We start from the raw sequence: 23,424 nt of genomic DNA on the forward strand, positions 1-23,424 counted from the left end.
TTTTTAGCCATGCGGCGAAAGGATTTTGCCATTTGGCATATTTTTTTGCCGTTTGGCAAAATCCATTTTGCCTTTTGGCAAAATGGATTTTGTCATTTGGCAAAATGGATTTTGCCATATGACAGTTTGTTGTTGTTTTTTTTTTGTCATGTGGCAAAATTGATTTTGCCATGCGGCATTTTTTTTTTTTTTTTTTGACATGTGGCAAAAAGGATTTTGCCATGTGGCAAAATGTATTTTCACATGTGTCAAAATGGATTTTTTTCATGTGGCATTTTTTGCTCTGTGGCGAAATTGATTTTGCAATGTGGCATTTTTTTGCCATGTGGCAACATGTATTTTGACATGTGTCAAAATGGATTTTGGTTTGTGGCATAATTTTTTTACCATGTGGCAAAATTGATTTTACCCATGTTGACAATTACAGGCCTCTCTAATCTTTGCAAGTGGGAGAACTTGCACAATTAGTGGTTGGCTAAATACTTATTTGCCCCACTGTAAGTATTAATGTCCGAAAGAGGAAAATTAAGATGGAAATTAAAATATCAGCCAAAAACAACACTGCTTTCAAGACCAATTTCCCTTAACAATATCCCAATGTTTTTTTATTTATTTATTTATTTATTTTACAATGAAACCAAAATAAAATATGATACCTTCTCATAAGTACGCAAATGTCTTCCAAATTGTTCTACGAAGGCACGAAAAATTGAAAGTAGAAAAGGTGCTGAGAACACAGTGAGAACCTAACACTTTCAAGCATTCTCAAGGACTTTATGCAAACTTCAAGCATGTTTTAAACCTTCAAAACACCACGGTAAAAACAAGCATTTTCAAGGATTTCAAGGATCTGTACAAACCCGGTGTAGACACAAAATCACATTGGTGCTGTCAAAACGTAGATTTGCGTGATCGAAGGCTCACACAATGTGGCTCACTTTCGTGAACGCGGTTCATTCGTTCATTCGCTGTCTCCCGGTCAAAATGGATTGGATCCCCAGCATGGTCAATGACAGCCAATGTGTTAACAATGAAGTGACCAAAAACCAAAAGGAAGTAGCACGGAAATGCACGACAAAGCAAAGTAACTGATCCAAAATTTACAGAACGTGTGCTTGTAAGTAGCTTAAAAATGACATGGAAGTGACCTAACATGAATTCTTTGCCTAAAAATGGCAACAATATGTCAAATCGAGCCACAAGGTTGTAATATCGAGTCGTGTCAAGTCAAAAGGTTGTCGAGTCAAGTCGAGTTATGGGTTGTTCCGTGAGGGCATGGAGAGAGCGACCAAGGTGACCAAGCGAATCACTGGCAGGTAGGAACCAATCTACGATCCAGGTTTTTTGAGTCAGCTTGTTGAGTCTTGAGTCAATCAAGGTTAGTCTTAAGTTTATATTAAGTCAAGTTGAGTCAAGTCATAATGTTATGACGAGTCGAGCTACAAGGTTGTTAAGACGAGTTGTGTCAAGCCAAAAGGTTGTCGAGTCAAGTCGAGTTATGGGTTGTTCCTTGAGGACATGGAAAGAGCGGCCAAGGTGACCAAGCAAATCACTGGCAGGTGGGAACCAATCTACAATCCAGGTTTTTCATGTCAGTTTGTGGAGTCTCGATTCATTGTCTCACGAGTCAAATCAAATTTAGTTATAAGGTTTTGTCGAGTCCAGTCATAAGGTCATGTGAAGTCGAGCCACAAGGTTGTAAATACGAGTCCTGCCAAGTCAAAAGGTTGTTGAGTTGAGTCAAGTCGAGTCACAGGTTGTTCCGTGAACCAATCTAAGTTTTTCGGGTCAGCTTGTCGAGTCTTGAGTTATTGTCTCAGGAGTCAAGTTGAGTCATGAGGTTATTTCGAGTCGAGTCTCGAGGTCGTGTCAAGTCGAGCCAAGTCAAAAGGTTGTCTAAAGTCAAGTTATGTGTTGCTTAGTGAGGGCACGGCAAGATCGGCCAAAGTGATCAAGTGGATCACTGGCAGGTAAGAAAAAAATCTACTATTCAAGTTTTTTGAGTCAGCTTGTCGAGTCTCGAGTCATTATCTCATGAGTCAAGTTGAGTCATAAGGTTATGATGAGTTGAGTCAAATCGAGTCACAGGATGTTGTTCCATGAGGGCGTGGCGAAAGCGGCCAAAGTGACCAAGTGGATCATTGGCAGGTAGGAACAAATCTAAGATTAAAATTTTTTTGAGTGAGCTGGTGGAGTCTCGAGTCATTTTTGTACGAGTCAAGTTGAGTCATAAGGTTATGTCGAGTTCAGTCAAGTTGAGTCGAGTCATAACGTTATGTCGAGTTGAGTCTTGAGGTCATATCAACTCGAGACACAAAGTTGTAAAGACGAGTCGTGTCAAGTCAAAATTCATTTTCTTACGAGTCAAGTTGAGTCATAAAGTTATGTCGAGTTGAGTCAATTCGAGTCACAGATTGTTTCACGAGGGCATAGCGAGAGCGGCCAAAGTGACCAAGCGGGACACTGATAGGTAGGAACAAATCTATGATTAAGAGTTTTATGAGTCAGCTTCTCGAGTCTCGACTCATTGTCTCACGAGTCAAGTTGAGTCTTAAGGTTATGTTGAGTTGAGTCTAATCTAGCCACAGGTTGTTTCGCGAGGGCATGGTGAGAGCGGCCAAAGTGAGCAAGCTGATCACTGGCAGGTAAGAAAAAAAATCTATGATTAAAGCTTTTAAAATCAGCTTGTCAAGTCTCGAGTCATTTTCTTATGAGTCAAGTTGAGTCATAAGGTCATGTTAGTTGAGTCAAATCAATTCACAGGTTGTTCCATGAGGGCATGGCGAGAGCAGCCAAAGTGACCAAGCAGGACACTGGCAGGTGGGAACAAATCTATAAATAAGAGTTTTTGAGTCAGCTTGTTGAGTCTCGAGTCATTTTCTTTTGAGTCAAGTTGAGTCATAAGGTTATGTCGAATTGAGTCAAATCGAGTCACAGGTTGTTCCGCGAGGGCATGGCAAGAGCGGTCAAAGTGACCATGAGGATCACTGGCTGGTAGGAACAAATCTGCGATTAAGTTTTTTGAGTGAGCTCGTGGAGTCTCGAGTCATTGTCTCACGAGTCAAGTTGAGTCATAAGGTTATGTCGAGTTTTGTGAACTCGAGTCATAAGGTTATGTCGAGTTCAGTCAAGTCGAGTCATAAGGTTATATCGAGTCCAGTCAAGTCCAGTCTTGAGGTCACACTCGAGACACAAAGTTGTACAGATGAGTCGTGTCAAGTCAAAAGGTTGTCGAGTCCAGTCAAGTCCAGTCACGGGTTGTTCCGTGAAGGCATGGCAAGAGCGACCAACGTGGCCAAGTGGATCCCTGGCAGGTAGGAACCAATCGAAGAGTCATGTTTTTCTAGTCAGCTTGTCGAGTCTCAAGTCATTGTCCCACGAGTCAAGTACAGTTGAGTCTTGAGTTATTGCCTTAGAAGCCAAGTAGAGTCTTGGACCCTCCGAGCTCAAGTGAGTCAATTCCGAGTCTGTTTTTTTTTTTTTTTTTATGAGTCCGAGTGCAGTTGCGAGTCATTAAATTTGCGACTCAAGTCCGAGTCCCTGTGACTCGGGTCTAATTGTCTGGATGAATGCAACAGTTGATAATATGCCTCGCCGTGTTGCTGGTTGACTCTTTGTGGTGTTGTCAAATCTGAAACGGTCCTTTTCAGTATTCCATTGAATGGCCAAGGGTCTTTCTTGTGGCATGTCTTTAAATTTCAGATCCCATCGTGTTCCCGTTCTCTCTCGCCCTTTCCGAGTTCGACATTTCAACAGCTGCGAGAACAAAAAGTCATACTCGTGAAGGAAGTGCATTTGAAAGAGGCTTTTAAAATTCTGCTTAAAAAAGATGCGAAATGACTTACGAGGTGGCGCGTAATCGCCTGGAATGCGTTTACGACACTTGACGAAGACTACGGCCACGATGATGACCACCAGCCCAAGGACAGCCAATGGGACGGCTGTGGCGATGGCGACCTTCTTCTGTTTTTCGTCTTCACGAAACGAGAATGAAAATACGATACAGTCAATGGGGATTTTGTTACTATTATTATAACACTTCAATTGCCATTGATCAGGACAAACATCCAATCATGTCTGTTTTCATCCTTCTGCTGGAAGGTTAGATGAGTTTATTCCTATTAGACGTCCAATCAGTTCTAAGTGGCATTCGTTCATTTGCTGCCATCCCTCCCACTTCAAACAGATTGGACGTCCATGGCCGTCAGTGGCAGGCAATTAGTTCATTTTTGGGGCATTTCACATCATTTCATGTTGATTTTGGGCATTTACGGGCCACTTCCTGTTGATATTGTGCATTTACAGGTCACGTCTTGTTGATTTGGGGGCATTTTCAGGTCCCTTCCTGTTGAATTTGGTTCACTAAAAAGGAAGTGACTCAATAATGTCCCCAAAGGAATGTGAAGTGACTCACTTTCAATGCGTAGATTGCTCAGGATTTTTCTTTCATCCAGCTTGATGACAATGTCATCCTTGACACCTGAGAGCTGAAAGACACATTCGTAGTGGCCTTCCACCTCGGCCGTTACGTTCACTTTAAGATTCGCGGTCATCTGGAAGGTTCTGTCGTGGTTCGGAAGAATTTCGCCATAGTCCGCGTCCATGTGGAGCTGTTCGCCGTCTTTCCTCCAGAAGAGATCTGCCGTGTTAGGATAGAAACCTGTTGCGTGGCACGTGATCGGCGAAGATGGTGTCTTCTGGAGGAGGGAAACCTTAGGAAGCTCTGCACAGGAAATGGGGAGCGATACATTGGTCAGGAAATCATTCTAAAAAACAACTTATAAACAGAAAAACAGACTCTCCCGTTTCTTCTGCTGTGAAATGGGATCATTTTGTCAATAGGGGACAGGTCCTTTTCTGTTGACACAGGGGCGTTTACAGTCCCTCCCTGTTGATTTCGGACATTTACAGGTCACTTCCTTTTGATCGAGGGCATTTACAGGTCACTTGCTGTTGGTTTGGGGTATTTACAGTGCCTTGCAAAAGTATTCGCCCCCCTTGAATCTTGCAACCTTTCGCCACATTTCAGGCTTCAAACAGAAAGATATGAAATTTAATTTTTTTGTCAAGAATCAACAACAAGTGGGACACAATCGTGAAGTGGAACAACATTTATTGGATAATTTAAACTTTTTTAACAAATAAAAAACTGAAAAGTGGGGCGTGCAATATTATTCGGCCCCTTTACTTTCAGTGCAGCAAACTCACTTCAAGAGTTCAGTGAGGATCTCTGAATGATCCAATGTTGTCCTAAATGACCGATGATGATAAATAGAATCCTCCTGTGTGTAATCAAGTCTCCGTATAAATGCACCTGCTCTGTGATAGTCTCAGGGTTCTGTTTAAAGTGCAGAGAGCATTATGAAAAACAAGGAACACACCAGGCAGGTCCGAGATACTGTTGTGGAGAAGTTTAAAGCCGGATTTGGATACAAAAAGATTTCCCAAGCGTTAAACATCTCAAGGAGCACTGTGCAAGCCATCATATTGAAATGGAAGGAGCATCAGACCACTGCAAATCTACCAAGACCCGGCCGTCCTTCCAAACTTTCTTCTCAAACGAGGAGAAAACTGATCAGAGATGCAGCCAAGAGGCCCATGATCACTCTGGATGAACTGCGGAGATCTACAGCTGAGGTGGGAGAGTCTGTCCATAGGACAACAATCAGTCGTACACTGCACAAATCTGGCCTTTATGGAAGAGTGGCAAGAAGAAAGCCATTTCTCAAAGATATCCATAAAAAGTCTCGTTTAAAGTTTGCCACAAGCCACCTGGGAGACACACCAAACATGTGGAAGAAGGTGCTCTGGTCAGATGAAACCAAAATTGAACTTTTTGGCCACAATGCAAAACGATATGTTTGGCGTAAAAGCAACACAGCTCGTCACCCTGAACACACCATCCCCACTGTCAAACATGGTGGTGGCAGCATCATGGTTTGGGCCTGCTTTTCTTCAGCAGGGACAGGGAAGATGGTTAAAATTGACGGGAAGATGGATGCAGCCAAATACAGGAACATTCTGGAAGAAAACCTGTTGGTATCTGCACAAGACCTGAGACTGGGACGGAGATTTATCTTCCAACAGGACAATGATCCAAAACATAAAGCCAAATCTACAATGGAATGGTTCAAAAATAAACGTATCCAGGTGTTAGAATGGCCAAGTCAAAGTCCAGACCTGAATCCAATCGAGAATCCGTGGAAAGAGCTGAAGACTGCTGTTCACAAACACTTTCCATCCAACCTCACTGAGCTCGAGCTGTTTTGCAAGGAAGAATGGGCAAGAATGTCAGTCTTTCGATGTGCAAAACTGATAGAAACATACCCCAAGCGACTTGCAGCTGTAATTGGAGCAAAAGGTGGCGCTACAAAGTATTAACGCAAGGGGGCCAAATAATATTGCACGCCCCACTTTTCAGTTTTTTATTTGTTAAAAAAGTTTAAATTATCCTATAAATTTTGTTCCACTTCACGATTGTGTCCCACTTGTTGTTGATTCTTGACAAAAAAATTAAAATTTTATATCTTTATGTTTGAAGCCTGAAATGTGGCGAAAGGTTGCAAGGTTCAAGGGGGCCAAATACTTTTGCAAGGCACTGTACATATCATTTCCAGTTGATTTTGGACCTCAACGGGCCACTTCCCATTGATTTTGGGGCATTTACAAGTCGCTTATGTGAGGTTTTGTGTTGTTTTTTTCCTAGTGTGACTTGTCCCTGTGATTGCCCATTGTTTTCACCTGTAGTGCCTTCTCCTAGGTTATCCTCCAACTGCATCCTCCTGTGTTACCCAGCTGTTCCTCGTTGTGTCGTTACCCCTTGTCTGCGTGTGCGTATATAAGCACCCGGTTTCTTTCCACTCCTTGTTGCGTCATCGTCAATGTCCATGTGCACGTCCGGACCTGTTCTCGCAAGTTTTCTCCAAGCCCTCGTGTTCGCCTCAGTAAGTTTTTGATACCCAGCCTTTTGTTAGTGACCTGAGTTTTGTCTGCTGCGTTTTTTGGGATCTCCACATTATTTGTTGATTCTTTGTTTTTTGCTTGCGCTAATTAAATCATTTTTACACCGTCTACCTGCCTCGTCTCCCTTTCCCTGCATTTGGGTCCACCTGCCTGCCTGCATTCCTGACAGCTTACTGTTGATTTTAGGGCATTTACAAGTAATTTAAAGTTCATTTTGGGAAGTTACAGGTAGCTTCCTGTTGATTTGGGGGCATTTACAGATCACTGCCTGTGTGGTTTTTGCATTTACAGGTCATTTCAAGTTAATTTGGGCATTTACAGGTCGCTTCCTGTTGGTTTTGGGTATTTACATGTCACTTCCTGTTGATTTTGGACCTTTACGGGTCACTTCCCTTTGATTTTGGGGCATTTACAGGTCGCTTCCTCTTGATTTTAGGGCATTTACAAGTAATTTAAAGTTCATTTCGGGTATTTACAGGTCGCTTCCTGTTGATTTTTTTTGCATTTAAAGGTAATTTCAAGTTAATTTCGGGCATTTACAGGTCGCTTCCTGTTGATTTCGGGGCATTGAATGGTCACTTCCTGTTGATTTCTGACATTTACAGGTCACTTCCTTTTGATCTGGGGCATTTACAGGTCGCTTCCTATTGGTTTTGGGTATTTACATATCACTTCCTGTTGATTTTGGACCTTAATGGGTCACTTCCCTTTGGATACAAAATCATCTCTAAAAGTCTAGATGTTCATCAATCGTCAGTCAGAGAAGTTGTCTACAAATGGAGGGAGTTTGGCACTGTTGCTTCTCTCCCATGGAGTGGCCGCCGTCTACCAAAGATGACGGCAAGAGTTCAGTGTAAAATACTCAGAGAGGTAAAAAAGAACCCTAACGTGTCTGCTAAAGACTCACTGTCTGAAGTTTGCCACTGACCATCTGGATGATCCAGAGGAGCAATGGGAGAAGGTCATATGGTCGGATGAGACCAAAATTGAACTTTTTGGTCTAAACTCGGCTCGTCGTGTTTGGAGGACAAAGAATGAGTACAACCCCAAGAACACCATCCCAACCGTGAAACATGGAGGAGGAAACATCATTTTTGGGGGCTGCTTCTCTGTACAGGACGACTGCACCGGTAAGAGGGGAGGATGGATGGGGCTATGTATTGCCAGATCTTGGCTGACAACCTCCTTCCTTCAGTGAGTGCCCTGAAGATGGGTCGTGGCTGGGTCTTGCATGACATCGACCCAAAGCACACAGCCAAGGCAACTAAAGAGTGGCTCCGTAAGAAGCATCTTAAGGTCCTGGAGTGGCCTAGCCAGTCACCAGATCTGAACCCGATAGAAAATCTATGGAGGGAGCTGAAAATCCGTGTTGCCCGGCAGCAGCCCCGAAACCTGAAGGCTCTGGAGAAGATCTGCATGGAGGAGTGGGCCAAAATCCCTGCTGCAGTGTGTGCAAACCTTGTCAAGGACTACAGGAAACGTTTGGTATCTGTAATAGCAAACAAGGTTTCAGACCTCTACATGCTTTGCAAGTGGGAAAACCAAATACTTGTTGTCCCCACTGTACTTATATACGGTATATATATATATATATATATATATATATATATATATACATATATATATACACACGTATATATGTATATACATATGTACGTGTATATATATATGTATATACATGTATATACATACATGTATATATATATATATATATATATACATATATATGTGTGTGTATGTATGTATAATGGATGCAATGATACAGTTAAGTCACGGTTCGGTACGATTTCGATACAATTCAATACATTTAATGCTCTGGAACAGAAAATACAGCCGTTATTATTTTTGTTGTTGTTGTTTTTTTATTAGTTGCTAACAAGCAAAAATAACAGTGCCATTATCTAAACAAGCATTTTAGTGCATAATATTTATGTGCTTACTTCTTACTGATCTGAAGAAATTTTGTATGAAAGTGCGGAGAACAATCTTTACTGTTTGTGAAGTGGGGCACACTGTGTATTGCTGCAGCTCTTTTAGCAGCTATATTTACCATATAAGCAAAACATCCTATTTGTGGTCGGAATCCATCTGTAACATGTACTGAATTAACAGTATTTGCAGCATTATCTATAGTCACTGGTATGGATTGATTTGGCCTGCTTAACTTCCATTTAGTAATGGCGGTTTCTCATTCATCAATGTAGTATATGGACTACGCGTCGCTTTGGGCTCACGCAGCTAATGGCATGGGATCTAATGTAGCACATCTAGGTTGCTATTTGATTATATCTAGCGTGTGCGCGCGAGAGTGCATGGGATATAACAAGGGACTTCTAGGTTGCTATTTGATGATATCTAGTGTGCGCGCTTGAGTGTTTTCTGGCCACAGAAGTCACTTCCGCTCATTATTGCCCAACACCAGCATATGACAATCGATTTTCATAAACAGGACGAGTTTGAAATACGGCGCTCTTAATTTGCCACTCATTGTTCATCATGAAACCATGAGTTTGCTTAGTCTGTCACGGTCTTAACATTTCTGATCCCATCGTTGCTATAACAGCAGGCGCTAGCTCACGCATGCTAATCGTTTGTCAATGCCATGTTAGATGAGGAGTGTAACATCGCGGATATGCGTTGTAATGAACATCCTTAATATTATAGACGAAGGTGTATATTTCGTTTGGTATTTTCAAGACAAAGACATAACGATTTCATGCATCGGGATTTGGGAAGTTAGCTCATGTGGGGAGGACAGTTCATTTGCGTTCAAGTGATGCCAGTAGATGGTATCGGCGCCCTAAATGTTGGTACTCGTCGATACCGATACCACCAATTCGGGCCGGAGCGGCGCCCCCTGCCGATACTGGTATCGGTGCAACTTTACTATAAATTATTTGGAGGGCCCTGTGATCTAGTACATTTTGAGCTCTGTAAAGGATGGAGACGCTCCAAGCTAATTTATTTTTCAGTTGTCTTTTATGTGCATTCCATGTTAATGAATCATCAAGTATTATACCTTGTGTTCTCTAACACGTTCAATAGCCACCTGGTTTTCTTGAATGTGTAGATGTTCTTTCAGTCCTTTTTTGCCAAATAGCATACATTTAGTTTTACTAAGCTTTAGTGACAGTTTATTGGCATTGAACCATTCTTGTAGCTTGCCTAATTCGTCATTCACTTCTTGGGTAATTCTGTTTAGGTTATTAAGAGTTATTCAGACAACTATAGCATAAAGAACATGCTAACAAGTTTACCAAACCATCAGTGTCATTCCAAAACACCAAAATAAAATGTTAAATGATAACATTATGTGTTAATAATTTTACACATAAATCTCTCCTGAGTATGAGTCGCACCCAAACTATGGGAAAAAAACTGCGGCTTATAGTCCGAAAATTACGGTACTTACTTTCCCCCTCTCTGTCATTGTTTGCATACTATCCTCATTCAAATATGAAAACCTATAAATGTTTAGGTGATTTTAGTTCAAGCAGACACTATTTTTTCATCTGTGGGATTTTGACAAAGTTCGGATAGCATTTGAATGGCATTTTATGCAGAAATGTGAGAAATTCCAAAAGTTTCAGATACTTTTTCATACACTGTATATCCATACCAGCTCTTTTATAGAAGTCCTGTCCATACTCCAGGAACGTCTTCAACTGACTGAGACACTTTTCAGTGTAGAAATACTTCCTGTATTTTCTTGGACCCTCGTCATGTTCCAAGTTGAGAGTAGCAATGAAATACTGTCTTGACTTTCTGTTGGCTATGGTCCAGCTCTCTGTCGCCACGTCCAAAGAGGCATAATCTTCTCCATCATAACTGTACCGTTCCCAACCGTCAGTCTCCTCATTCTCGGCATTCCATTTACAGCCAAATGTCAATTGACCACAATGAACCCCTGAGGGAAAAACAAGATTCGGAAAGCAAAGTGAAACCCGACCTCGTCCCGACAAACCTCAAAACGTTTGATGACATCATACCCTCGGTTATGTTGTCGGCGATTCTGATTTTTTCCATGAGAGTTTTGGCCAACGTCTCTCGTTCCGCAGCAAAGTCTCCCAAATGATTTAAGATTGGATCATTTGCTATGGCTTCGTTTACAAAATCGTATCGTAATTCCACTTTCCTGTTGTTGTTGTCATAGTGCAAAATTAAAACTCCGTCGACATAAATGTCATAAAGGATGTCTGGTCGATTATTAATTTGCGTAGATGCTGTTATACAATACCTCAGTGAGTGAAGCACTGAAAGAAAGAGAAAAAAAAACAGGAGATTAAAAGGTTAAAAATCATTTTCGGAAATGACATCTTATGCCAATGCTCAAAGCCTTGACCGCATATTCGGTACTATAAGGCGCACCTTTAATGAATGGCCTGTTTTCATACACAGCACGGTTGTCAAACTCATTTTAGTTCGCGATCACATTTATGGCAATTACTGTATTGGCCCGATTATAAGACGGCCCTGATTATAAGACGACCCCCTCTTTTTCAAGACTCAAGTTTTAAAAAAAGACTTTTTGAACACCAAACTAATTCTAAGTAGAGTACATCTGAAACAAATGATTAGAACAATATACAGTGCCTTGCAAAAGTATTCGGCCCCCTTGAATCTTGCAACCTTTCGCCACATTTCAGGCTTCAAACATAAAGATATGAAATTTAATTTTTTTGTCAAGAATCAACAACAAGTGGGACACAATCGTGAAGTGGAACAACATTTATTGGATAATTTAAACTTTTTTAACAAATAAAAATCTGAAAAGTGGGGCGTGCAATATTATTCGGCCCCTTTACTTTCAGTGCAGCAAACTCACTCCAGAAGTTCAGTGAGGATCTCTGAATGATCCAATGTTATCCTAAATGACCGATGATGATAAATAGAATCCACCTGTGTGTAATCAAGTCTCCGTAGAAATGCACCTGCTCTGTGATAGTCTCAGGGTTCTGTTTAAAGTGCAGAGAGCATTATGAAAACCAAGGAACACACCAGGCAGGTCCGAGATACTGTTGTGGAGAAGTTTAAAGCCGGATTTGGATACAAAAAGATTTCCCAAGCTTTAAACATCTCAAGGAGCATTGTGCAAGCCATCATATTGAAATGGAAGGAGCATCAGACCACTGCAAATCCACCAAGACCCGGCCGTCCTTCCAAACTTTCTTCTCAAAGAAGGAGAAAAATTATCAGAGATGCAGCCAAGAGGCCCATGATCACTCTCGATGAACTGCAGAGATCTACAGCTGAGGTGGGAGAGTCTGTCCATAGGACAACAATCAGTCGTACACTGCACAAAGCTGGCCTTTATGGAAGAGTGGCAAGAAAAAAGCCATTTCTCAAAGATATCCATAAAAAGTCTCGTTTAAAGTTTGCCACAAGCCACCTGGGAGACACACCAAACATGTGGAAGAAGGTGCTCTGGTCAGATGAAACCAAAATTGAACTTTTTGGCCACAATGCAAAACAATATGTTTGGCGTAAAAGCAACACAGCTCATCACCCTGAACACACCATCCCCACTGTCAAACATGGTGGTGGCAGCATCATGGTTTGGGCCTGCTTTTCTTCAGCAGGGACAGGGAAGATGGTTAAAATTGACGGGAAGATGGATGCAGCCAAATACAGGAACATTCTGGAAGAAAACCTGTTGGTATCTGCACAAGACCTGAGACTGGGACGGAGATTTATCTTCCAACAGGACAATGATCCAAAACACAAAGCCAAATCTACAATGGAATGGTTCAAAAATAAACATATCCAGGTGTTAGAATGGCCAAGTCAAAGTCCAGACCTGAATCCAATGGAGAATCTGTGGAAAGAGCTGAAGACTGCTGTTCACAAACACTCTCCATCCAACCTCACTGAGCTCGAGCTTTTTTGCAAGGAATAATGGGCAAGAATGTCAGTCTCTCGATGTGCAAAACTGATAGAAACATACCCCAAGCGACTTGCAACTGTAATTGGAGCAAAAGGTGGCACTACAAAGTATTAACCCAAGGGGGCCGAATAATATTGCACGCCCCACTTTTCAGTTTTTTATTTGTTAAAAAAGTTGAAATTATCCAATAAATTTTGTTCCACTTCACGATTGTGTCCCACTTGTTGTTGATTCTTGACAAAAAATAAAAATGTTATATCTTTATGTTTGAAGCCTGAAATGTGGCGAAAGTTTGCAAGGTTCAAGGGGGCCGAATACTTTTGCAAGGCACTGTACAGTATTTGAAAGAAAAAGCATGTTACCATAATTTTTGGAGTATAAGGCACACCCACCAAATTTGCCACAAAAACGGCATTTGTTCACAGATAACCCGCACTGGACTATAAGCCAAAACACTCATCACTGTATTATGGAATATTTACACCAAAAGATATTAACCGGTAACACTTTATTTGACAGCGGCAGCGTAAGACTGTCATAAGACCAAATGAACCACCATGAAGCTTTGAACCAATGGGCTGAAAAGCTTCATTGCTTCGAGAAGCTTGATTTACCCATCACTGCTCCACCTGCTGTCAATACTGTTGTCGTCCAACATGCCTCCTAGCATGCATTGCAGCACTACAGATTTAAAAAACAATGACAATTCATGTTCTATGCAAATTATTTCTTCAGTTACTGTTTCAGTTGTTTCATTTATTGCAAGATATGGTATTAGGTAACTCTTTATTTGAAAGTGGCGCCATAAAACTGTCATTAGACATGAAACTGTTCTGACAAATAATGAAAGCTTCAACCAGATGTCATTTAGTGTTATACGGCAAATTATCTCACTTTTGAATGGATGTAAAAGATCCGAGCTGAACATAAATGGAGATGGAGAGTGACATAGTTTGACACTTAATGACATCTGTCATAAGCATTCAGTAATGCTTGATAGTGTCATGTCATAATTATGACGGTCATAAGTCTATAGTTACTTATACAGTTGAGGTCAAAAGTTTACATACATTTGTGAAGAACATGATGTCATGCTCTCTTGAGTTTCCAGTTATTTCAACAACTCTGATTTTTCTCTGAGAGTGATTGGAACAGATACTTCTTTGTCACAAAAAACATTCATGAAGTTTGGTTCTTATATGACTTCATGAAGGGTGAACAGAAAAAAGTGATCAAATCTGCTGGGTCAAAAATATACATACAGCAGCGCTAATATTTGCTAACATGTCCCTTGGCCGTTTTCACTTCAATTAGGCGCTTTTGGTAGCCATCCACAAGCTTCTGACAAGCTTCTGGTTGAATCTTTGACCACTCCTCTTGACAGAATTGGTGCAGTTCAGTTAAATTTGATGGCTTTCTGACATGGACTTGTTTCTTCAGCATTGTCCACAAGTTCTCAATGGGGTTTTGAGAAGGCCATTCGAAAACCTTAATTCTAGCCTGATTTAGCCATTCCATTACCACTTTTGATGTGTGTTTAGGGTCCTTGCCTGTTGGAACACCCAACTGCACCCAAGACCCAATCTTCGGGCTGATGACGTTAGGTTATCTTGAAGAATTTGAAGGTAATCCTCCTTCTTCATTATCCCATTTACTCTCTGTAAAGCACCAGTTCCATTGGCAGCAAAACAGCCCCACAGCATAATACTACCACCACCGCGCGTGACGGTAGGCATGGTGTACTTAGGGTTAAAGGCCTCACCTTTTCTCCTCCAAACATATTGCTGGGCATTGTGGCCAACCAGCTCGATTTTTGTTTGGTCTGACCACAGAACTTTCCTCCAGAAGGTCTTATCTTTGTCCATGTGATCAGCAGCAAAGTTCAGTCGAGCCTTAAGGGGCCGCTTTTGGAGCAAGGGCTTCCTTCTTGCACGGCAGCCTCTCAGTCCATGGAGATGCAAAACACGCTTGACTGTGGACACTGACACCTGTGTTCCAGCAGCTTCTAATTCTTGGCAGATCTGCTTTTTGGTGATTCTCGGTTGAATCTTTACCCTCCTGACCAATTTTCTCTCAGCAGCAGGTGATCGTTTGTGTTTTCTTCCTGATCGTGGCAGTGACAAAACAGTGCCATGCACTTTATACTTACAAACAATTGTTTGCAATGTTGCTCTTGGGACCTGCAGCTGCTTTGAAATGGCTCCAAGTGACTTTCCTGACTTGTTCAAGTCAATCATTCGCTTTTTCAGATCCATGTATGGATATTTTTGACCCAGCAGATTTGATCACTTTTTCTGTTAACCCATAATAAAGTCATAGAAGAACCAAATTTCATGAATGTTTTTGTGACAAAGTATCTGTTCCAATCACTCTATGGGAGAAAAATCAGAGTTGTAGAAATAACTGGAAACTCGAGAGAGCCATGACATTATGTTCTTCACAAGTGGATGTAAATTTTTGACCACAACTGTACATATTACTACCGATATATTGTGTTATCACTGCAACTATTATTGTTATTATCTGTGTAATCATTATGATTAGTAGAGTTGTCGTATAAGTGCTTTGTTGTCATCATTGACGTCGTCACTGTTATCATGGCTGTTGTTGACATCGTTGTCATTACTGTTGTGGCCATACCTGTCATTTTCATTGTTGGATTTGTCACTATTGCTCTAATCAAATAGACAGTCCAGATTTTATTGTTATGAACAAGTCTTTGAGTAAAATAGAATGCCAGTGCCGATGGTGATTATTAAATGGTTATAAATATCTATATAAATGAACTAGTATGCAAGCATGTTATATGGCTACACATTCAATTAAACTTGGAGTATAGGACTGGCAAGTGGGAGCTCTGACGCTGGAGGTTAACCCCTTGGCTCAGGTACCCAAATCTTGTCTTTTAATGCACAGCTAGGACACGTAGCAATGAGTGGTCCTGTTGCTTGGGGGTTGTTTCCCTACGGCAGGAGGTCGACAAATAACATTGGATGATGAATAATACACATTTCAATAATTATCACCACTGGCACCAGTAAAGCTGTTATTACATAAATTTTGATTTTGAATGTACAATTAATATATGGGGACGGCGGTAATGACGACGATGATGGCGGTGGTGATAGTGCAATGATGATGACGATTTTGGGAAGTGACTGTATTTACATTGAATTTTTGGGGAGTAAACTGGGGGTGGTACCCAAAAAAAGCTCGGCTTCTTCCCACTCCTTTTCGAGCTACGTATGTACTGTATGTGTTTGTTATTAATTTTTGTTAAAATCAACATTACTCGTACGATTGTTATTTGTTTTTCCCTATTCTTGCTGTTTTTGTTATTACTGCTCGAAAGAAATTAATCAATCAATCAATCAATAAGATTTATAAGACATATTTGGTAACATTTTATTTGACAGTCGTGCCAAAAGACTATCATAATTCTGACATGATACTGCCATGAGCATGAATGAATCCTTATGACAGATGTCATTTTTGACATCTGTCATAAGCATACATTAATGCCCTTGATAGTGTTATAATTATGACGGTCTTATCTATTGTCTTGAAACAAATCTGAATAAGGAAAAACATTGCAATAAAATAATGCAAACTGGTTAAACTTGAGAGTAGCTGAGATCTGTCATGGCAGAACATTGCTTCAATGACAATCTGGCACCATCTAGCGTCGTGAATGGGTGTAACTTGTAGACCGTGAATATAAGACGACCCCCAGTTTTTCAGTCCTATTTCAATGCAAAAAACACCGTCTTATATTAGGGCCAATACGATACATCTCATTTGGCCAAATAAGTTCACTCACCACTGACTGTGCTACACATCAATGGCACTGAAACAGGACCGTCCTGTCCCTCCAGTTTAACACTAGAAAACCCAGCAGAGGCCGAATCAGCCTTTCCCCAAGACAAATACTCCTAACTTTCCCAAGCAATACCCGATTTGGCCTGTCCTCTGGAAAAACCCAGAGCTGGCCAAAATGATCCAAGAGCTTTTGAATTAGCAAGTCATTTTCTAACACACAGCTACCATTCATATGTAAATACAAACACAAGGCCTACTATACAGTATGTTAGTATGCAGCCCAAACGGAGGGGAACACACAACGGTTGAACTATTCATGATGATAGTTCGTTGATAGTTTGTGTCAGTTCAAGTAAAGCTACATTTATTTATTTACATTTATTCATGGAGTTTACACTTTTTACATTTTTTAACCCACATCTCCTATTCTCCACACACAACAACAGAAAAAAATGGCCCAAATGTGTACATTGTTTTGGAAAAAAACGTTTTAGAACTGCAATTTAAGTGTAACAGAATGAATTTGCGTCGCGAGAAAGGGGAAGGGACCTATTCGGTGTCCTGAGGAGGGAGAAGGGACCTGTTGTGGAGCTGACCAATTTGGTGTCATCGTACAGTCAACTACATTTTAGAAATAGATTTTTTTTTTTTTTTAATTCCTATTTAGTCCAGAATATTTGTGAAAACTTTTCAGAAAAACAGTAACAGACTGAATTTATGAGGTGAGAAGGAGGAAGGGACCGGCTCCGAAAAGTTGCTTTGAATGCACTGAAACAATTGCCACGTTTACATGGAGCCAAATATTCCAATTACAATCGGTTTAGATGTTCAAACCGAATAAATGTATTCCATATAAACACCTCATACGGAATGAACAGGCCCAAACCGAATGGAATTTCATTCCAATTCACAGGGGTGGAATATTCCTTTTCCCAAACCGATTAGAAGTAAAATTATATCATGTAAACAGGGAAGTGGAATGGTGTCTGTTTGCGATCTTTCTGCACATGCTCCGTACTGACGTGGTGACGTCACTTGGTGACGTAAGTAACGTCACTTGCAACATGGCTTCCAAGCACAGCGCACCTAATTGGAGTCCGGCGGAAAGATTGTATTTAATTCAAACTTTAAAAGAATTGAATATAATTGCTCGCTTACACGGGCGTAAAACGAGGAACAGTGAACTATTTAAAAAAGTTCACGAGAGGTTACACGAAGCCGGAATAGACCGAAGCATTGACCAGATTAGAAACCGGTGGAAAACCGGCTACTACAAGGCAAAAGAGCAAAACAGCAGAAGCGGATACGACCCCACAAACACAACAAGTGGGTTAAAGTTAAAACAGCAGCACTCTGACGATCGATCTCCATGTTTTGCAACGTGACGCTTTGTTTTGATTAATCTGCGCATGTCAGACGGCAGTTGTCAAACGTCCTTTCGGAATAAAGGCAGACACATGTAAACGCTGGATCGGAATAGATGAAGTGACATGTAAACAGCTGATCTGAAATTTCCATTCGGAATGATTTGAATCGGTATGAATAAAAGTCAGCATGTAAACGTGGCTAATGACTGAATGTCCTAATAGTAATATGAAGGTTGTACGTACTGTACAGTGTTGTTAATCTTACTTCAAAAAGTAGTTAGGTCCCTTCTCCTCCTCAGGACACAAATTTGGTCTGTTACTGTTTTTCTCAAAAGTTTGCAAACATTTTCTGGCAGTTCAGACAAAATGGCCGCAATTCATGCTCCACGCCCCTTATTCAGTACGTCTGAATTACAGACACAATTGCCGCCCTACACTCAAATTGCGGTTCTAAAACAATTTTTTTCCAAAAAAATGGACAAATTTGAGCCATTTTTTTCCAGTGGTTGTGTGAATAATAAGTGGTTGCATTTCCATATGAACAGCTCTTGTCTGTCAGACTTGCCAATTCAAAAGCGTTTGGGTCATTTTGGCCACCTCTGAGTTTTTCTGGGATAGGGGCCAAATCGGCCATTGCTTGGGATTATTAGGAGTACAAGAATTCTCTGGGACTTCTAGTGTTAAGAGAACCGGACGTTTATATTCGTCAGTGGAAGCCAAGAAGTGACTTTTTGGTCATTTTCTTTTAATAACGGGGTATTTATGGGTCCTTCCTGAAAATTCTGAATTGTTTCCTGTTTCCTGCTTCCTGTTGATTTTGGGGCAATTCTTAAATAATATTCCTCGGACAACTGACACAGGCAAATCATCTGTTCTGCTACTGTTGGATCTCAGTGCCGCATTCGACACAGTTGATCACAACATACTACTCAGCAAATGGGAACAGTGGATAGCAAGATAACAGTGCTGGCCAAAAATATTGGCACCCGTGAAATTCTGTCAGACAATGCTCAATTTCACCCAAATAATGATTGCAATTACAGATGCTTTGGTAGTAATATGTTCATTGTCAAGTACGCAACAGAGGAACCAGTTACATATCGCAAACACAAGATTTTATTGATGTTGACAGGCAAAGAAACAATCAGGTCAAGCGGTAATAGACAGTTGACAAGCAACAGTATGTTAAATTGTTGACGACCTGACACTGAATGCTATGTGTTTGTGCCTTATATCGTGTTCTCAGTTGTTCTTTGTGACATATTAAGGAGCGCACACTCTTTGTGATGGAAGCTTTGTGATGCATGAGATTGATGCAATATGCTGGCACATGACAGAACACATGACATTCATTTATTCTGCTTGCAATGAAAAACCCAAAAGAGAATTTACCCAAAAAAATGAAATCATGATAATTTTACACAAAACTCCAAAAATGGGCCTGACAAGAGTATTGGCACCCTTTGAAAAATCATGTGATGCTTCTCTAATTTCTGTAATGAACACCACCTGTTTCTTACCTGTGGCACATAACAGGTGGTGGCAATAACTAAATCACACTTGCAGCCAGTTAAAATGGATTAAAGTTGACTCAACCTCTGTCCTGTGACCTTGCGTGTACCACTTTGAGCATGGCGAAAAGAAAGAAGACTAAAGAACTGTCTGAGGACCTGAGAAGCAAAATTGTGAGGAAGCATGGGCAATCTCAAGGCTATGAGTCTATCTCCAAAGACTTGAATGTTTCTGTGCCTACCGTGCACAGTGTCATCAATAAGTGTAAAGCCCACGGCACTGTGGCTAACCTCCCTACATGTGGACGGAAGAGAAAAATTGACGGGAGATTTCAACAAAAAGATTGTGCGGATGGTAGATAAAGAACCTTGACGAACATCCAAACAAGTTCAAGCTGTCCCGCAGTCCAAGGGTATGACGGTGTCAATCTGTATTATCCATCAGAGTCTGAATTAAAAGAGACTCTATGGTAGGATACCCAGGAAGACCCCACTTCTGACCCAGAGACATATAAAAGCCAGGCTTTTTTTCTTTAGCCAAAACTTACCTGAGAGAGCCAAAAATGTTTTGGAAGAATGTTCTCTGGTCAGATAAGACAAAAGTAGAGCTTTTGGGAAAAGGCATCAACATAGAGTTTACAGGGGAAAAAAACAAGGCCTTGAAAGAAAAGAACACGGTCCCCACAGTCAAACACGGCAGAGGTTCCCTGATGGTTTGGGGTTGCTTTGCTGCCTCTGGCGCTGGACTGCTTGACCGTGCGCATGGCATTATGAAGTCTGAAGACCTTCAAGAAATTAATGTTTGGCCTAGTGTGAGAAAGCTTGATCTCCCTCAGAGATCATGGGTCTTCCAGCAGGACAATGACCTAAAACACACTTCAAAAAGCACTAGAAAATGGTTTGAGAGAAAGCACTGGGGACTTCTAAAGTGGCCAGCAATGAGACCAGACCTGAATCCTGTGGAGAGATCTGAAAATGGCACGCTTCAAATCTCAGAGATCTGGAGCAGTTGGCCAAAGAAGAATTGGTCTAAAATTGCAGCAGAGCACTGGAAAAAAATCATTGATGGATACCAGAAGCGGCTATTTGCAGTTGTTTTGTCTAAAGGTTGTGCTACCAAGTGTAAGGCTGAGGGTGCTGATACGTTTGTCCGACTCATTTTTTGCAGTTTTGTGTAAAATTATAATGATTTCATTTTCTTCCATTCTCTATTGTGTTTTTTCATTCCAAGGAAAATTGATGAAGATATTACGACCAAAGAGTTTGAAAATTGCAATCATTATCTGAAAGAAATTGAGCATTACCTGACAGAATTGCAGGGGTGCCAATACTTTTGACCACCAGTGTATAACTGGAGCAGTCATGGGTTGGATGTACTGTAAATTTCGGCCCAATTTCATAAAACAGATCCGCCCTTATTTCTTTTTGAACAATGGCCAAAACTCAGTAGGGAGTCACTTGCCGGATTGGCAACCAGTTTTGGGCCAGAACTGATCCAAAGTATCAGACACAACAATAATGTATGGCCCGGATGTGGCACACATGTTACCCAATCTAGGCCAGATTTGTATCAAATTTTCAGTGTAAAATTATTAATATACCATAACAATACAACATTGTTTTCTCACAAAATATTTGAATTGGAACAAGCAACTACACATTTAAGATGACCCATTTTTAGACTGTAAACAGCTAATTTAATTTGTTAAAGTCCATCTTTTAGTCATCCTTCTGCTGTGAATTGGAAAGAGTTTATGACTAGTCAATGTCCAACCCGTTTAAAGTGGGAAGGATGGCTCCGAATGAACGAATTTTGCTGCCATCCCTGTCACTTCAAACAGATTGGACGTCTATGGACGTCAGTGGCAGCCAATGCCAGGTAATAAGTTCATTTTGGGGCATTTACATGTCACTTCCTGTTGATTTTGGGGCATTTACAGGTAACTTCCTGTTGGGTTGGGTGCATTTACAGGTCACTTCCTGTTGATTTTGGGGTCAGTTTGCAGCTCAAGTTCTGTTGGTTTGGGGGCAATTACACTTCCTGTTGACTGTGGGGCAATTTAAATGGATCCTCGATCTTAAAGGCATGTAGGCTCTAATAAACCACAATTGTTCTCTTGTACTAAAGTATGTTGTTAAAAACACATAAATTGTTAAATCAATGGATATATTTTATGATACTAAGTACATATTCTGACCGATAGTTGGCGCCATGTTTTGCGAGCTCGGAGTGATGACGTAATTGGGACGTTTCCAATTGTGTACAACAATTGTACTATATTGCTGCCTAAACTCGCAAAGTAAAATGCCTTGATATGCCGCTTTTGGATGCAATGTCCAGTCAAATGGAAACAAGGGAGTGACGCGAGTCTCCACAGATTTCCAACTGACAAGAAGAGGAGAAAGGTTCGGGAAAATGCCTGTGGACTGACAAAACTTCTCAAAGACCCAAGGCTTTGTTCTCGCCATTTTTGCCTACCGCATTCAAGGCTTTTAGTCGATGACAACTTATTGAAAGAGCTCATTGAAGCGGCTGGATATAAGCAAAGACTAAAATCAAATGCTGTTCCAACCATTTTCCCTCAAAAGAAGCCTCAACGTGCTCGGATAGCAAGTAAAATGCGCGCAATAAAGCACCAAAGACAAACTTGTCAGGAAAACGTGGCCAGGCATGTGTTGTGTGGACCCAATTGCGGGAAAAGAGGTGATGCAGACCTGCAGTGCAAAAAATGATTTCATGGAAGCCAACAAAAAAAAAGTGCAAAACAAAGGCTGTGATGATCCAAAGAAAGTACAGAGGCAAAAAAAAAAACTGTTACTAACAAAAGACTGGGTATCAAAAACTTACTGAGGAACACAAGGGCTTGGATGGCGAAAACTTGAGAACAAACGCTGACGAGCACATGGGCATTGACAATGACACAACAAGAAGTGAAAAGAAACTGAGTGCTTATATATACACACGCAGACAAGGGGTAACGAGACAACGAGGAACAGCTGGGTAACACAGGAGGATGCAGGTTGGAGGATACACTAGGAACAGGAACAACAGGTGAAATCAATGTGCAATCACAGGGACAAGTCACACTAGGAGAAAACCAACACAAAACCTAACAAAACTGCTGACCGCTCTCTTAAGCAGGAAAGCAGCTCCTGTCGCTACAGTGGTAGGCGAACCTTCAAGCTATACCGCTAGTCACAGAGGAAGCTAATAATTCACCCTTATTGTCAGTTCATTAGGCACTACGTGTGTCTGTTCGGTATTCACCTAATATGAGTGACGCTGCCACACAAACTGATCCAGACATGTCCGATGCAGTGGTACAGTGGCCAGCTGATGCGCGCCGAGCACTTAATATGGACTACCCCAGACAAGTCCAAAGTCCGGCCCGGGGGCCAAATGCGGCCCGTGGTCAAATTTCATCCGGCCCCCAGCCTCTGTCAGAAAATCAAGAACATCTGGCCCGCACACAGACTTAATAAATTGGTCAGCAGTACTGCAACCAACATATGAAGTAGCTTACACACGAAATGCTGCTCCTCATTTACCCACTAAAAGGCAGCAGCACTTTAACCCTTTATTGCCAAATGTATCACATTTGATACACCTAAAATTTCATGATTTTCAGACTAATTTAGGATTTTGACATTTCTTTTTGAAAAAAAAAATGATGGATGCAAGTCAACACATGCATCTGCAGGTTCCATGAGAAAAAAACATGATTTAGCATGGGTTATAGATATTAGAGCGCTTTTTGAACATATTCATTTTGACTTTTCTCAAATTTGAAAAAAAGGTTCCATTAGGACCTTATTTTTCAAATTTGGGGATTCTCTGATAATTGCTTCATGTTGCAGGTATTTAAGGGCTAAGCAACAT

At 41.0% G+C, this 23,424-nt stretch overlaps 1 protein-coding gene across 4 annotated transcripts in view; it reads right to left on the reverse strand.

Moving 5' to 3' along the window:
• Positions 1–518: 518 nt before the first annotated feature.
• LOC130916329 (major histocompatibility complex class I-related gene protein-like) overlaps positions 519–23,424 on the reverse strand; it is a 28,960-nt gene continuing 6,054 nt past the window's right edge. The window contains exons 1-7 of one of the 4 annotated variants that reach the window (XM_057837251.1): positions 18,299–18,317; positions 11,201–11,216; positions 10,953–11,098; positions 10,583–10,870; positions 4,415–4,723; positions 3,846–3,974; positions 519–3,756 (exon numbers count right to left, since the gene is read on the reverse strand). In XM_057837251.1, the coding sequence (XP_057693234.1) occupies positions 3,692–3,756; positions 3,846–3,974; positions 4,415–4,723; positions 10,583–10,870; positions 10,953–11,098; positions 11,201–11,216; position 18,299 (954 nt within the window). In that variant the 5' untranslated portion in view covers positions 18,300–18,317 and the 3' untranslated portion in view covers positions 519–3,691. Of the gene's footprint in view, positions 3,757–3,845; positions 3,975–4,414; positions 4,724–10,582; positions 10,871–10,952; positions 11,217–18,298; positions 18,369–23,424 lie in introns of those variants that run through there. The other 3 variants (XM_057837169.1, XM_057837095.1, XM_057837020.1) reach the window with 3 other exon arrangements.

This window comes from Corythoichthys intestinalis, chromosome 1, assembly GCF_030265065.1.
Source record: "Corythoichthys intestinalis isolate RoL2023-P3 chromosome 1, ASM3026506v1, whole genome shotgun sequence".
Classification (NCBI taxonomy): domain Eukaryota; kingdom Metazoa; phylum Chordata; class Actinopteri; order Syngnathiformes; family Syngnathidae; genus Corythoichthys; species Corythoichthys intestinalis.